This window comes from Zophobas morio, unplaced genomic scaffold (genome assembly GCF_036711695.1).
Source record: "Zophobas morio isolate AGI-343-1 ecotype UQ-CSIRO unplaced genomic scaffold, CSIRO_AGI_Zmor_V1 ptg000030l, whole genome shotgun sequence".
Lineage (NCBI taxonomy): Eukaryota > Metazoa > Arthropoda > Insecta > Coleoptera > Tenebrionidae > Zophobas > Zophobas morio.
This window is the reverse complement of record NW_026972135.1, coordinates 8,738,950-8,752,832: the sequence shown is the minus strand read 5'-3', so window position 1 is coordinate 8,752,832 and position 13,883 is coordinate 8,738,950. Positions and strand designations below refer to the sequence as shown.

The 13,883-nt window shown below is 33.6% G+C and overlaps 2 protein-coding genes across 2 annotated transcripts; both read left to right on the top strand.

The window, feature by feature from the left end:
- Nucleotides 1-3,981: 3,981 nt before the first annotated feature.
- Nucleotides 3,982-8,716, top strand: LOC135138499 (multidrug resistance-associated protein 1-like). The gene is made up of 8 exons (XM_064068473.1): nucleotides 3,982-3,986; nucleotides 4,627-4,834; nucleotides 5,002-5,054; nucleotides 5,121-5,261; nucleotides 5,312-6,822; nucleotides 7,009-7,089; nucleotides 7,279-8,169; nucleotides 8,685-8,716. The coding sequence occupies exons 1-8, from the start codon at nucleotides 3,982-3,984 to the stop codon at nucleotides 8,714-8,716; spliced, it is 2,922 nt and encodes a 973-aa protein (XP_063924543.1).
- A 2,587-nt stretch (nucleotides 8,717-11,303) lies between these two features.
- LOC135138498 (ATP-binding cassette sub-family C member 4-like) lies at nucleotides 11,304-13,672 on the top strand. The gene is made up of 6 exons (XM_064068472.1): nucleotides 11,304-11,380; nucleotides 11,442-11,617; nucleotides 11,773-12,048; nucleotides 12,194-12,350; nucleotides 12,400-13,535; nucleotides 13,668-13,672. The coding sequence occupies exons 1-6, from the start codon at nucleotides 11,304-11,306 to the stop codon at nucleotides 13,670-13,672; spliced, it is 1,827 nt and encodes a 608-aa protein (XP_063924542.1).
- The last annotated feature ends 211 nt before the right edge of the window (nucleotides 13,673-13,883 follow it).

Below are 13,883 nucleotides of genomic sequence, written 5' to 3'. Positions count from 1 at the left end.
GTAAATTTTAAAAGACTTAAAATAAGATTCTACAACCAACGAAGCGGACGTGTTTGCACGATAGAGATTTTCTGTGAATTCATTGCTTTGGGTGGCAGATTGTTTAAAAATGGGTTGTAAACAACGCCCTTGAGTTTAATGGTACGGGTTGGTGTCGCCAACTGACATGGCTGGCCTGCATTTCATTTAGATTATAGCCGGAAAGAGGTGAATCTCTGAAAAAGCATTTTATTTTAGAAGCTTATTGTAAGTGATACTGAGTGTCTTTGCGTGTTAGTGAGTGTGCTGGGGCCGGTTTTGATTTTTGTGCATACAGTAAAGAATCCTCAAAATCCCTAAGGTAAAATCATCAATGGAAGGTAAAATCAAATTATGGTTAGGGAATAATTTGGACACTATTTTTCAATTTCGTTCTTCAACCAAAGACAATGAGTTATTCTGCAAAGTGTGTGGAAAAGTTGTAAGGAAACATTTAAAATACTGAATCTTGAATTATATTCATATTTTTGTTTCCTAGTTTAAGTGCGAAAAAAAATCACTGTTTGAACAACACTGCAGTGGCGATGCAAATAAAATGAACGAGAATAAATCCAGTAAACAGCCTTTATTAAACATTCGTTCCGACAATGATTTTACGCAATTTTGCACCGATTTATGTAGGGCATCTACCAGATGGTGCTTCATACATGATCAAAACTGCTACTAATTTGAAGGTGTTTTATGAAAATATAACACACTTAACATGTATGGCACATGGGTTACATTTAGTGTCTGAAACAATTAGACTGAATTATCCAGATGTCAATGGGATAATTAGCAATGTTAAGAAAATCTTTTCAAAAGCACCAACAAGAGTAGAGTTTTATAAAAACAGTTTACCAAATACACCTCTCCCACCTGAACCTGCATTAACCAGGTGGGGCACTTGGATTCAAGCAGCATTGTTTTATGCAGAACACTGATGTTTTAAAACAAGTCAATAAATATATAATGGTTCTTTACTATCATTCTTGTATTGAATATTTTTAGGTTTTAATGTCATTTGAAGCCACAGATGCACAAAGCATTAAAAAACTCAAGAATTCCTGAATAAAGCAAACGTTAAAAATGAACTCTCGTACATTAAAACTCACTTTAAAATTATTGCTGATGCAATAGAAATTGTGGAAAAAGTGTATACATATTTAAAAAACACACCAGGAAAGGTGGGGGAAATGGCGTTCCAAAAATTAAATTCTCTATTAAAAAAGAATCCAGGATACGATTTTATATGTTCAGTAAATAACGTAATTTGCGGTAATGGAAATGCTACCAACAATACATACATAAATGAAAACGTAGATTGTTCAATATTTAATTTTGCACCCATCACTTCTTGTGATGTGGAACGCACGTTTTCAAAACTTAAAAGTGTTTTAAGCGATCAAAGGTGTAAATTTACAATCGAAAATTTAGAGAAATATATAGTTCGCTTTTGTAACTCATTTTAAATACCTGAATTAATATTTTATTTTTTGTTAAATGCGACTTGCTTTAATTTTATCACCATTTTTTTACGATAACTTATTACTCTTATTAGTGAATTAGTGGACTATAGATCGTTTATTTATTTAATATTTGTTTCTATAATCTTTTGTTTAGTGTTTTTTTTTAAATATATATTTTTTTGACGTATTCTTTTTCGTTGAGCAAATATTTTTCTCCAGGTTTTTAACCTAAACCAAGATTTTTATAACCTAATTCGTCAATTTTTGTGCCTAAAAATGTCTCCTTTTATTTATTTTTTAACGACCTAAAATCCGAAGCCTAATAATGATTAATGAATAACAGAAACCAGTCGAACTACGGAATAAAAATCGGGACTCGCAATCAGACATAACTCTACTCTACAAGCTGTCAAACTCCATTAATTTACACTCTTGTAACAATAGTCCTGTTGCAATTCTTCCCTCGACTATCGTCCTGGGAACTGTCTTAAGTCGTAACAAAAGAAATATCAAAAAATAACCACAATACACCTATCTTAGACCATTTTATTATTATGTTTAAACAAAATTTGCAAATCATCATGCCACATATACGAGCTGTTTAAAAATTTAATAACTATTTAACCTGTCTGTCCAGGGATGAATATGCGCTTTTGTTTCCACCCAATTCATTTATTCATTACACAAGGAAACAATAAAGAATAAAATTTTATGCAGCATTGACTTTGATTGCACTTTTAAATACTACTATTGTTGCAGTAGTTTGCAGCATATTTAAAATGGCTATATGTAGTTCGCAAATATAGCTCTTCAGGAAAAGTCATCAAAAAATGATGTTTTCAGGTATTTCCCACCAAACCTTTCTGTTTCTTTATTACAGTTTTGTCTCACTGGTCAAAAATTTGTTGGGAAGTCCTAAAATAAGAGGGCATTGCGATTTAGTCGCCAATAACCTAGACTTTTGAAAAATTAAGGACCAACATGAGCGTTAATATATGAATGCACAAAACAAGCAATGGACTACGGCACTTCAGTTGGCGTGTCATGTTGACACATTAATTTTTGATGGAACAAACGTGAACATTAGAAATAGTGGCAACAAAAATACATTAAACATTACATTAGATTACACATCGAAAAGGAATCGAAATGATGCCGGTGAACACCACGATGATTCTGTAAAATAGAATACAGCGTATCGATAGTAAATAAAGTGTAAAATACCTTAACGATGTTTTAAATACCCCTAATTGCCACTTTTTGGTTTAACATTGTAGAAATATTCTGTTGTCTTGTAATTCCTTCTATTAAAATATTACCTACTTAGTTCAATAGTCTTCACTATTTTACCTAATATATTCAAGATAACACAATATAAGCGGGAGAAACGTTCATTATTTACATACTTGTGAATTGTTTGAACTTATATTTATATTTTTTAAAAGAATTATATACTCTCTGTATTTTTTTATTGTTTGTATCTTTTGTATTTAATGCTTAAGTATGTTGTATGAAATTATTGTAAACTATAGATAGTAAAAACAGGTGCTCTTATCTCTGCTCTTCTTAAATTTATTCCGTTTTTAAGTACAAAAATTTCAATTTTTAATTTACTTTTTTTAAATGAGGAAAATTTAAATGTGGCATGAAAAATGTAAGACCTTTAACACATTGGGTCCCCTGACTATACACTGGTCCAGACATAACGTTACGGTATACGCATGTCTGCCTTTTAATTTACTCTCAAGGAATGAAAAGTGTCTAAAATGGGGATATTAAACAAAAATAAATTCCCCAAAAATTCAAAACCGAAAAACATAAGTATTGCGTTTACGAAACATAAATATTGCAAAATTACTTTTTTTTGAGAAAAAAACTCAATCTAATACATAAAATTTACACGGATACGATCCAGAAATCTATAAAAAAATTATGGCGTATCTAGGCCATAAATTTCAGCTTAGGACGGGCGTTCGCAAAAATGTTATGTTTCACCTACGTATATAAAAGTGACAGAAAGTTAACCACTGATAGTGTTATCATTGAAAAAATAACATAAAAAATTAAGCTTGTTAACTCCAATGCCATTCATACAGTTTAAAATCTTCCGGATAATTAAGACAACGAGTTATTTAAATAAAGCTTTGTAGCAAATGTAATCACTGTATATAGCGGTTACACTTATAGTTTAATTTATAGTCACATAAACGTTTCTTAAATGGCCGCTTTATTCGATTTCTATTCTAAACACAAACATTAAAGCATTTTAGTAAGTAGTAGTACTAGTTTTCCAAACCAAGACGAATAATTTTTCAATGGATTCACCGAAAACAAAAAAGATTATAATTAATAATACACCGAAGAATATTCATCCCAAGGACGAGGCAAATTTCTTGTCTCATTTTTTGTTCTGGTATAGATTTTCCACCGTTTAGCTATATTGTATCTTCAAATTTTAGTTGGCAACTGAAAACAATTTTGAAATGTTGGAAAAATGGAGTAACTGACGACGACTTCATAACACCGACAAGAGATCATGAGACACAACTATCAGGAGACAGACTGGAAGCACTATGGAATAAAGAAAAAATTTCAAGAAAAAAACCTTCCTTGACTAGAACATTGGCACAATTTTTAGGCATCAAATATGTGCTTTGTGGATTATTTTTTTGTATAGCAGATTCACTATCAATGTAAGCATAAAATCATACCTACAAGTAAGAAATCGTAATATATATATTTATAATCCTAAGCATTCTCCATTACGCAGTCCAACAAAACATTTGATAAAACCAAAGTTTACATAATGCGTAATGGAAAACTTAAAATGAAAGCAAAACGCAAATTTCCTTTAAAAATAGTTTCGAAAAATAGATTATCGTATTTATTAGTCGACATTCGTTTGGTACTTAATAACGACGTCAAAATACGTGATTCTAAATTACTGGTGAATGGTGCGGCTTTTACAAATTAAAGACTGGAATAAGGAGATACTGTGTACTACAAAAAAAAAAGTTATATAAATGATACTGTTACACACTCTTTCAATCTTGCCGTAAATTCTCCTGAATATATAACAGATATAAATTTTTCAGCCCACTTTGATTATGTCCCGCACTAAAAATTCGGACTATTGCAGGTTCCTTCAATCCCTATATCTGGGTAAACTATTGGAATATTTTTCACAAAACCAAAAACTCACGGCAAGGGAGGCATATATTTATGGACTAGCCGTGGTTTTGTCTATTTTAATTCGAGTTCTAAGTTTCCAGTTCCATTATTTGGAAACTTACAGCACTGGTTTGAAAGTTCGTACATCTTGTTCCTCTTTAATTTATAGGAAGATTGTAAGTGCGAAATTAGCTACTATACAACAGAATACTTTAGCACATATACTAAACTTGTTCTCTACCGACGTTGACAAATTTGAAACGGTTTTTTGTTTTTTTCACCGCATGTGGAACGGTATTTTGAAAATCATCGTAGCAACATTGTTGTTTCTTTCATTGTCTAGTTATCAAGGAGTCGTTGGACTAGGAATAATGGTTATTTTTTCACTTTCTCAATGTTAGTATATTTCTTATCATTCCTTCGGACGTAATGTACCGATATTTCAGATTTTTTTTTCACTAGAGCTGTTGGTCGAGGACAAAAAGTGACTAGAGAAAGAGACAATCGGATACGTATAATGAACGATATTATTTTTAGAATGAGGGAAATCAAAACCTATGCTTGGGAGACGCCTTACGCTGAGCTCATAAATAAAATTAGAAGGTTTTAATTTTTTTTATTCAAGCCACTGTTATTAACTTGTTAAATTTTAGATGTGAACTTACCCATGTGAAAAAACTGAATCACATATCAAACGAAAACATTACAATTGTGACGTACATTCACAAAATAGCTGTTTACGTATTTATTTTAGTTTTAACAACGACTGGTACTCCTTTAGAACCACATTTGATTTTTATGTCTATAAACATATACAATTTACTTAAAACATCGGTGCATCATGCAACTTTTGCTGTTAATTTAATATCAGAAGTGAAAGTGTGTATAACCCGCATCGAAATATTTTTGCTATCGGATCACGAAGCAGCTATTGGCAAACAAAAAACAGAAGAAATGCAAGGTTGTAAAATATATGCTCGTAATTTAACGGCTCAATGGAACTCATCAAAAAGAGCGACAATAAAAGACGTAAATTTCAAACTTGATTGTGGTCAGCTAGTAGCAGTTACCGGAGACACAGGGAGCGGAAAGTCTTCTTTATTCCAAACTATATTGCAAGAACTACTTATAGTCGACGGAATTCTCTCCCAGGATGGTTTGATATCTTATGCATCCCAAAATCCATGGGTGTTTTCGGCAACCATCCAAGAAAACATCATTTTTAATGAAACCTTTAACAAGAACAAGTATTTGAATGTTCTTAACATTTGCGCTTTGAAGTATGACATATCTCTTTTTTCGCATGGAGACAAAACATTGGTGGGAGAAAGAGGAGCTATGTTAAGTGGAGGCCAGAAAGCCAGAATTAACTTGGCACGAGCTATATACAAAGATGCAGACATCTATCTTTTAGATAATCCTCTAGCGGCGATGGATGTATGTGTCGCTCAACAAATTTTTACTCAATGTATTTTGCAATATCTAAAAACCAAAAGTGTTGTACTAATAACAGACAATTTAAAATTTCTCAACTATTCCGACAGAGTATACGTTCTAAAAGATGGGACGGTAAAGTTTTCTGGAAGATATAAAACATTAGAAGAGGCACCAAATAACATACCAGAAAACAGTAACAAAACACTGACAAAACCCTCTGAAAAACATTATAAAGCCCAAATTGAAACTAGAGAACACAGAGGTAGTGATGAAGTCAACACATATACAACATATTTATTTGCCAATGGAAGCAAGTTCTTCGTCTATCTTCAGTGCTTCCTTTTCATTTTAAGTCAAGTTTTTATGAACGGTTCAGACGTGTTCTTGTCTTTCTGGATCAACCTGAGGCAAAATCCTACTAAATTTAGCATAACACTGCTGCAATACTTTTCCGACGTCAAATGTTTGTACATTTACAGTGGATTTATCCTAATAATGGTATTTTTGTTTCACATGGGTTCTTTAAACTTTGTAGAATGCTGCAATAAGTACTCCGTTAAGTTACACGATACGCTATTCAACAAAATACTGTATGGAACTATGAAGTTTTTCGACAATCATCCATCTGGTCGAATTGTTAATAGAATTTCTAGTGATATGGGTACCATCGATGAGACCATTCCGAAATATATGTATCAAGCTGCAAGACAAATTTGTACTGTGTTAGGTATTTATGTCGTTGTCAATGCAGTAAATTATTACATGATTGCACCAACACTGGTTTTGTTGGTAATTTTTTATTACTATGTGCAAGCTTTCCGGCCAGTACTTAACAAACTGAAGAGAATCGCCTCCACACGTAAACGTGTAGCAAAGATCGGGACTACATCTTCCATTGATTTCATTTTTTTAGGTAAGAGCCCTATTTATACTCACGTGGTAGCTACCATTGACGGATTGACAACCATTAGAGTTTCAGAAGCCCAAAAATACTGTTTGTCAAAATTTGAACGCTATCAAGATTCTTATAACTCGATTAGATATCTCTATCACGCTTTGCACGCTTCTTATGCATTTTGGACAGATTTCACTTGCATGTTGTATGTAGCTGTTGTTATTTTCTTTCTAATAATCTTCAAAAAAAGCAAGTAATTTATTAACTGTTGACGGTATTCTTATGCAGCTTTTTTAGGTGATATGGTAGGAAACGTTGGTTTATCCATTACAGAATCGCTCTTAATGATTTCAGCGATACAGTACATGGTCAAGATTTATGGTGAGCTTGAAACACAGATGACTTCAGTTGAAAGAGTTGCGGAATACGATGACCTAACAGTTGAAGATAATAATAAAAGCGAAATTAACCCTCCTGCCGCATGGCCTGCAGAAGGCCAAATACTATTTCAATCGGTTTCCATGCGATATTCTCCGGAAAAGCCGTCTGTCCTTAGGAACATCTATCTCGAATTTCAAGCTGGTGAAAAAATTGGAATCGTTGGAAGAACTGGTGCCGGAAAATCATCTTTGATAAATGCGCTCTTTCACTTGTACGAATTCGAAGGAACAATCTTAATAGACAACGTCGATATAAAAACGGTTCCTCTTGGCACTCTGAGATCTCGAATAGCGACTGTTCCTCAAAATCCTGTTCTTTTCTCAGGAACCATACGCGAAAATTTAGATCCTTTCAAAGAATTCACGGACTGCCAGCTATGGACTGCTCTAGAAGAAGTGAATCTGAAACTCATTGTTTCAGATTTACCCTCTGGTTTGAACAATTCTCTTTCGGAAGGCGGGGTCAATTTTAGTGCGGGACAGAAACAGCTAATGTGTTTAGTTAGAGCTATTTTAAAAAAATGCACCATTATTGTTCTTGACGAAGCAACTGCTTTTCTTGATTTAAACACGGAGAAATTGATTCAAAATACAATTCAGAAGAGATTTCATAAAGCAACGATTTTAAGAATTGCACATAGACTGGACAGCGTTATGCATTCGGACAAGATTTTGGTTTTAGATAATGGTTGTGCCGTGGAATTTGGCACCCCAAATGGACTTCTACAAAACGTTAATGGTTATTTTTACAGATACGTCCATGAATATGAAAATTCTTCTTTAAATATGCAGACCTCTACATGAAAATTATTTTAGAAAGAATTTCTAAACTCTGCTTTTCATTTTGTGTTAAGTTGAAATAACGCAGCTTTTATTGTGAAGTAATGTTTGTCTTATTTATTAATAAAACGTATTTAACAAATGTTATAAGCGCTTTTGACTTTGTGATATATTGTTATTCGGACAAAAATTCTCTGTAGGCATAAGTGTACTTAATAAATGCCTCTATAACTCTCCTTTTGACGAAAACTTCTTCTTTATGAGCGTTGGTTAAAGAAGTATTGTAACCGAGGCCATTAAATGATTGGATACTTTCATATTTTCTTGACAATTCATAGGTTTCCCGTTTCCGTCGGTTTCACTGCCTGTCTGTCTGATTTGCCGTCCGTCCGGACTTTCATTAGACAGAGAATCTCCGAAAATACTGGACCGATTGTTGTCAAATTGTGCATGTGTCTTACGAATATCGTGCAGATGGCAAAACGCTGACCAAAATAATTGAATAATCGACCCCATCATCAGGATACCCTCACCTCCAGAATTTACATTAGTAAATATTACAATTAATTTTAAAAATAAGATACTCCTGCATATCGCACAATGAGAGCAAGACGGACGTAAGTCAAAATTTGTAAAATTTTAAAATGTAGGTATGTGGGATGTACCTAAATAAAATGTTCTATAGAGAAAATGAAAATTCTGTATAGGTCTATGTAGTTTTTCGACAACCATGTATCTGGTCGAATTATTAATAGAATTTCTAGTGATATGAGTGCAATCGATGAGACCATTCCCAAAAATTTGTATCAAGTCGTAAGACAAGCTTATACTGTGTTAGGTGTCTGTCTTGTTGTTACTACAGTAAATTATTACATGATTCTTCCGACACTTGTTTTGTTGATAATTTTTTATTGCTATTTGCAAGCTTTCCGGCTAGTGCTTAACAGACTGAAGAAAATGGCTGCCACACGTGAACTTATACCAAATATATAGGAGCACATCTTTCACTAATTAGAGCTTTTAAGTAAAAGTCAAATTTATACTCATGTGGTTGCTTCCTTTGACGGATTATAAACCATCAAAATATCAAGAGCCCAAAAATACTCTTTGTCAAAATTTGAACGCCATCAAAATTGTTATAATTCGATCAAATGCATCAACATTGTGCATCAAGCTCTGGACGGTTCTAATGCTTTTTGGACAGATTTTACTTATATGGAGAGGAGCAACGAATCACTTTGGTTTATATCATATCTGCACTTTCCTTCCAACAATGAAAAAATTTTCAGATCGACCGAAAAAGTTCTTCTTTCTGGGCTTGATACACAAATTATTAAAATTTATTATACAACTTTATAATTTCAAAATTATCAATATCTGTAAAAGAGTAATCTGTGACAGCCTGGGTTCGGTTACTTCCATTCGGGCCTCAGTGTAGGTATATAATATAAAAAAGGAAAATAAAAAAGCATGATGGTTAATTTATGTGAAGCTATCGTTTCAGGACCACGATTTCGCTAACCGGGTTCTTTTTGTCGTCACCGCCGGCCCCAAGTCCAGGAGGAAGTCGCCGCCCAGGAGAAACGACCGTGCCGCACGTTTTATTCTGTTTGTTTATTTAATTTGCTTTGTAGTTATTCAAAACCTAGCCGTAAATTTTGTTATTGTAGCCGTGTAGCTGGTGGCCGGGAATAAACCCTATTTATTGTATAAAAAATTCGTGCCGTTTTATTTTATTATCTTGTTTTCGCGGGCGCTCACCACCTGAAATCCGTGTCTCCGACTTGAGAGCACACCCCGGCGCTTCCTCCCCTGACCGAAGGCGCACCCCCGGCGGCGTGAAGATCGGCCAGACGTCAGCGACACTTGTCGGCCCAAGACTTGGCACCCACGTACGCCGCCATCACACGTTATCGCCAAGATTCCGGACCGTCTGTCCGTCACACCGGAATTTGGTCGCACCATTATATATATATGTAAATAAATTCGATATGTGAAGTCCTTGTGGTTTTTATACATCAATATTAATTTTAATCTTCAATAAGCAGCGTTTGTGATTATTATCGAACAGGATCCATATTGCTTGGTCTTTCGGTACACAACATAAAGTATGTATAGCTTACATCCAAAAGCTTTTGCTTTTTAAGAGTAGCACATGGATTGGACAGTGTGATGAATTGTGATAACATCTTGGTTTTACATGATGGTTGTGTTGTGAAATTTGGGACCCCAAAAGAACTTCAACAGAATGTTAATGGCTATTTCTACAGATACGTTCATGAATATGAAATCACTTTATTAAAAATGTAGGTGAATGAAGCAAATCATCTGAGTGCGATCTAATACTACAATTTTTCGATTATTCTAAAAAAAAATAAAGTTTTCTGACAAATATACTTTGACTTAATTCCCTCTATTTTTTATTTGTAAATCATCTATTTTGTGACGTATGCGGCTACAATGATTGGAATTAATAAACGCCTCAACGTAAAAATGTGCTAAAGAATAAACGTTGCCGTTTTCATTCATAGTCGTGCACAGTCGTATTCGAACGCCAATCAAGGTCGCACGGTTTCATACACGATAAATGGTTGCCAGCGATACTCAACATGTGCAATGGGTACTCGACAAATATATGTAGGTGTTTACTGCACCTGAAAAAGAAGCGATAGCAACTCGAACAATTACAGTGCAGCCGAGCAACTAATTTAACGATAAGTTTTTTCTTTGTCCTCGGTACTATTTGTATGAACGGTTTTCCATAATGACGATAATATAAAGAATATAAACTTTAAAATGTCTTGTATAATGTAATTTGTGTGAAAACCACAGATGCAGTCCTTATCAGAATTTGGGCCATATTTTGCAACCACTTGGATGACGGGACGTTAAAACTGTTTATTCGACTGTTTATTTCTTTATCTTTTCTACTATTAAAATGTATTTAGTACGGTTAAGTGTTATCAGCTTATCACTCATTGGATATGGGTCTACGTTTTTAGTCAAATGATATTCACACTGTCGTCAGTAGAGCTAAACAATACATTTTTGGAAACAGTAGTAACTATTGAAAGTATTAATTATCAAACTTAAATGGACTACTACAAACCAAACAAAAAATCCACTAATCCCGAGAAAAAAGGCAACTGGTTTTCGAATTTATTTTTTCTGTTAGTTAACAATCAACTCGAAAAACAAAACCTGGACAATGTGAGTAATTTTAAATTCTAGATATACAAAGGACACTTTCATCAAGGGCTATAACACCGAGTTAACTCAAAATGATATATACGAAGTGCTTCCAGCGCATAAGTCAGAAACATTAGGAGATAAATTAGAAAATGAGTGGGAGACACAAATAGATGAAAATAAGACATCTATACCTAGACTTCTTTGGAAATGTTTTGGTAGGCAATATGTTTTAATATTAATCAGCTTGGTCATCCCACTGACGACAACGTATTTACGATAAAGTAGTAATAATTTCACCTAACTTTTAATCATTTCTTTAGGTTATTGCAACCGAGAATTGTAAAAAAAATCGTTTCATATTTTGCACCAGGCCACAATAATCTAAGCCGAACTGATGCGAGCTTTTATGGAGTACTGTTGATTCTAGTGCTGGTTATCAGACGTGTGTACCAATACAATTTTCAGCTAAAGCTTTCACAATTTGGCATTAAACTGCGGACTGGATTCACATCTTTAATTTATAGACAACTTTTAAAAATTAACCCGTCACTAGCTGACAGTGGCAATATGATAAATCTGATAACCAGAGATGTGAACGAATTTGAAGAAGCCATATATAAAATAACCAACACGATAAGAGACCTATGTAAGCTTGTGGCAGTATGTTGTGTCCTATATTCAGAAATTGGTTGGTTATTTCTTATACTCCCCACGATAATTTTTATTATCATGTTCATCAACAGTAAGCTGGCAAAAACTAAGTTAATCAGTTAGCTTTTATATTTTTTCAGCATGTATCGCAATTTCAGTAAATAAACTTAAATTGAAATCTTTACGCAAAACTGATGAAAGATATCAGTTAATTAAAGAAACATTAGGGGCAATAAAAGTCATCAAAATGAACCTTTGGGAAGAAAGCTATGAAAGTAAAGTTGCTAAAATCAGAAAGTAAGGAGGTAAATAAGCGAGTAATTGTGTGTTTTTTTTTTATTTATAGTAAAGAAGTTCATCTTATACGCAACATAAATATACTGCTATTTCTAAAATTGCTACTTTCTGAATCAATTCACAACACGTCGTGGTACATAGTTGTAGCAATATCGATATGGTTTAAGATCAAATCAAATGCTGGGACACTATTTCTTATAATGAACAGTCTAACTATTATTGCTTTTGGTGTAAAAAACAATTTTCCAACAGCAATACATGAAGTAGCTACAATGATTGCTGTTTTTAAGCGAATTGGATATACACTTCGAATTAATAGTAAAGATTTATTAAACCTAGAAGGCAGTAAGCTTACACCGAGAATTAAAATGAATTTGAAAGTTCATACTGCACATAACGATGCACTAATAAATTTGAAAAACTGTAATTTTATAAAAGGAATAACAGCGGTAACAGGACCTGTTGGAACCGGAAAAAGCCTTCTGCTTAAAGTTCTCACTAAAGAATACAAAAATATAGAAGGCGAGTTAGAAGTCGTCGGGAGTATTTCTTATGCATCCCAAGAACCCTGGCTTTTTCCATCAACCATCAAACAGAACATCTTATTTGGAAGTAGTTACGACGAAAATCGTTACTTAGAGGTTCTGCGAGTTTGTGCTCTACTTGAAGAATTGCGTTCTTTAAGTGAGGGTGATTCGGCTATTATAACCGACGGAGGGGCTAATCTAAGTAAAGGACAACAAGCTAGAATAAATTTAGCGCGAGCTGTTTATAAAGTACGCGATATATATTTACTAGATGATTGTATGGCGAATTTGGATGCGATTGTTGCTGATTTTGTATTTGAACAATGCATAAAAAACTTTTTGAAGGACAAAATAGTGATTTTGGTTACTCAATCCATAAAGTTTGTCAATCGTGCAGATAAGGTCATAACAGTGAAGACTGGTAAAATGCAAATATCGCACACTATCCACACGAAAGCTCCAAAAAACGCAGACACTAAAAACATGACATATATTCAAAAAGACGAAATAAATAGCAAATCAAATGCAGAAGAAAATTTTGACCATAAAACTCCATTAATTAAAACAAACCAAGAGACCAGAAAACTCTACACAGAAACAAAGGTACAAGGAAAAGTACACTTCGATGCTTATAAAAAATATATTGAAGCTAATGGAGGTTTGTTCAAAATTGTTTTAGTTTTGCTTCTCACTGGAATAATTCAGTTTTTGAAAAGTTCCATCAATAAAATGGAATCTATCTGGTAAGTCTGAAATTTGACAACTTCCTTTGATTGACTTGCACTTGTAGGATAAATGCAGAGCAAGTATTATTTAGCAATGCCACAGACAAGGAAATCTCTATTGAGGCAAATGAAAAACGTCACCAGATGTTAATTTTTCTGCCTATAATAATTTCAACTACGACCATATTAATGTTATTAAATGCATGTTTTTTCTGGGTGCTTGCTGCCAGAGCTTCACTAAAGCTTCACAAATTACTTTTCTCCAAAGTGGTTCGCAGTTT

Coding starts and splice junctions, on each gene's coding strand:
- LOC135138499 (XM_064068473.1), top strand. Junction 5,055..5,120: donor TATTTTTTCACTTTCTCAAT/GTTAGTATATTT, acceptor TTTTTTCACTAG/AGCTGTTGGTCGAGGACAAA. Junction 5,262..5,311: donor CTCATAAATAAAATTAGAAG/GTTTTAATTTTT, acceptor GTTAAATTTTAG/ATGTGAACTTACCCATGTGA.
- LOC135138498 (XM_064068472.1), top strand. CDS start 11,304: ATGGACTACTACAAACCAAACAAAAAATCCACTAATCCCGAGAAAAAA. Junction 11,618..11,772: donor ACTTCTTTGGAAATGTTTTG/GTAGGCAATATG, acceptor ATTTTGCACCAG/GCCACAATAATCTAAGCCGA. Junction 12,351..12,399: donor AAAGTTGCTAAAATCAGAAA/GTAAGGAGGTAA, acceptor TTTTATTTATAG/TAAAGAAGTTCATCTTATAC.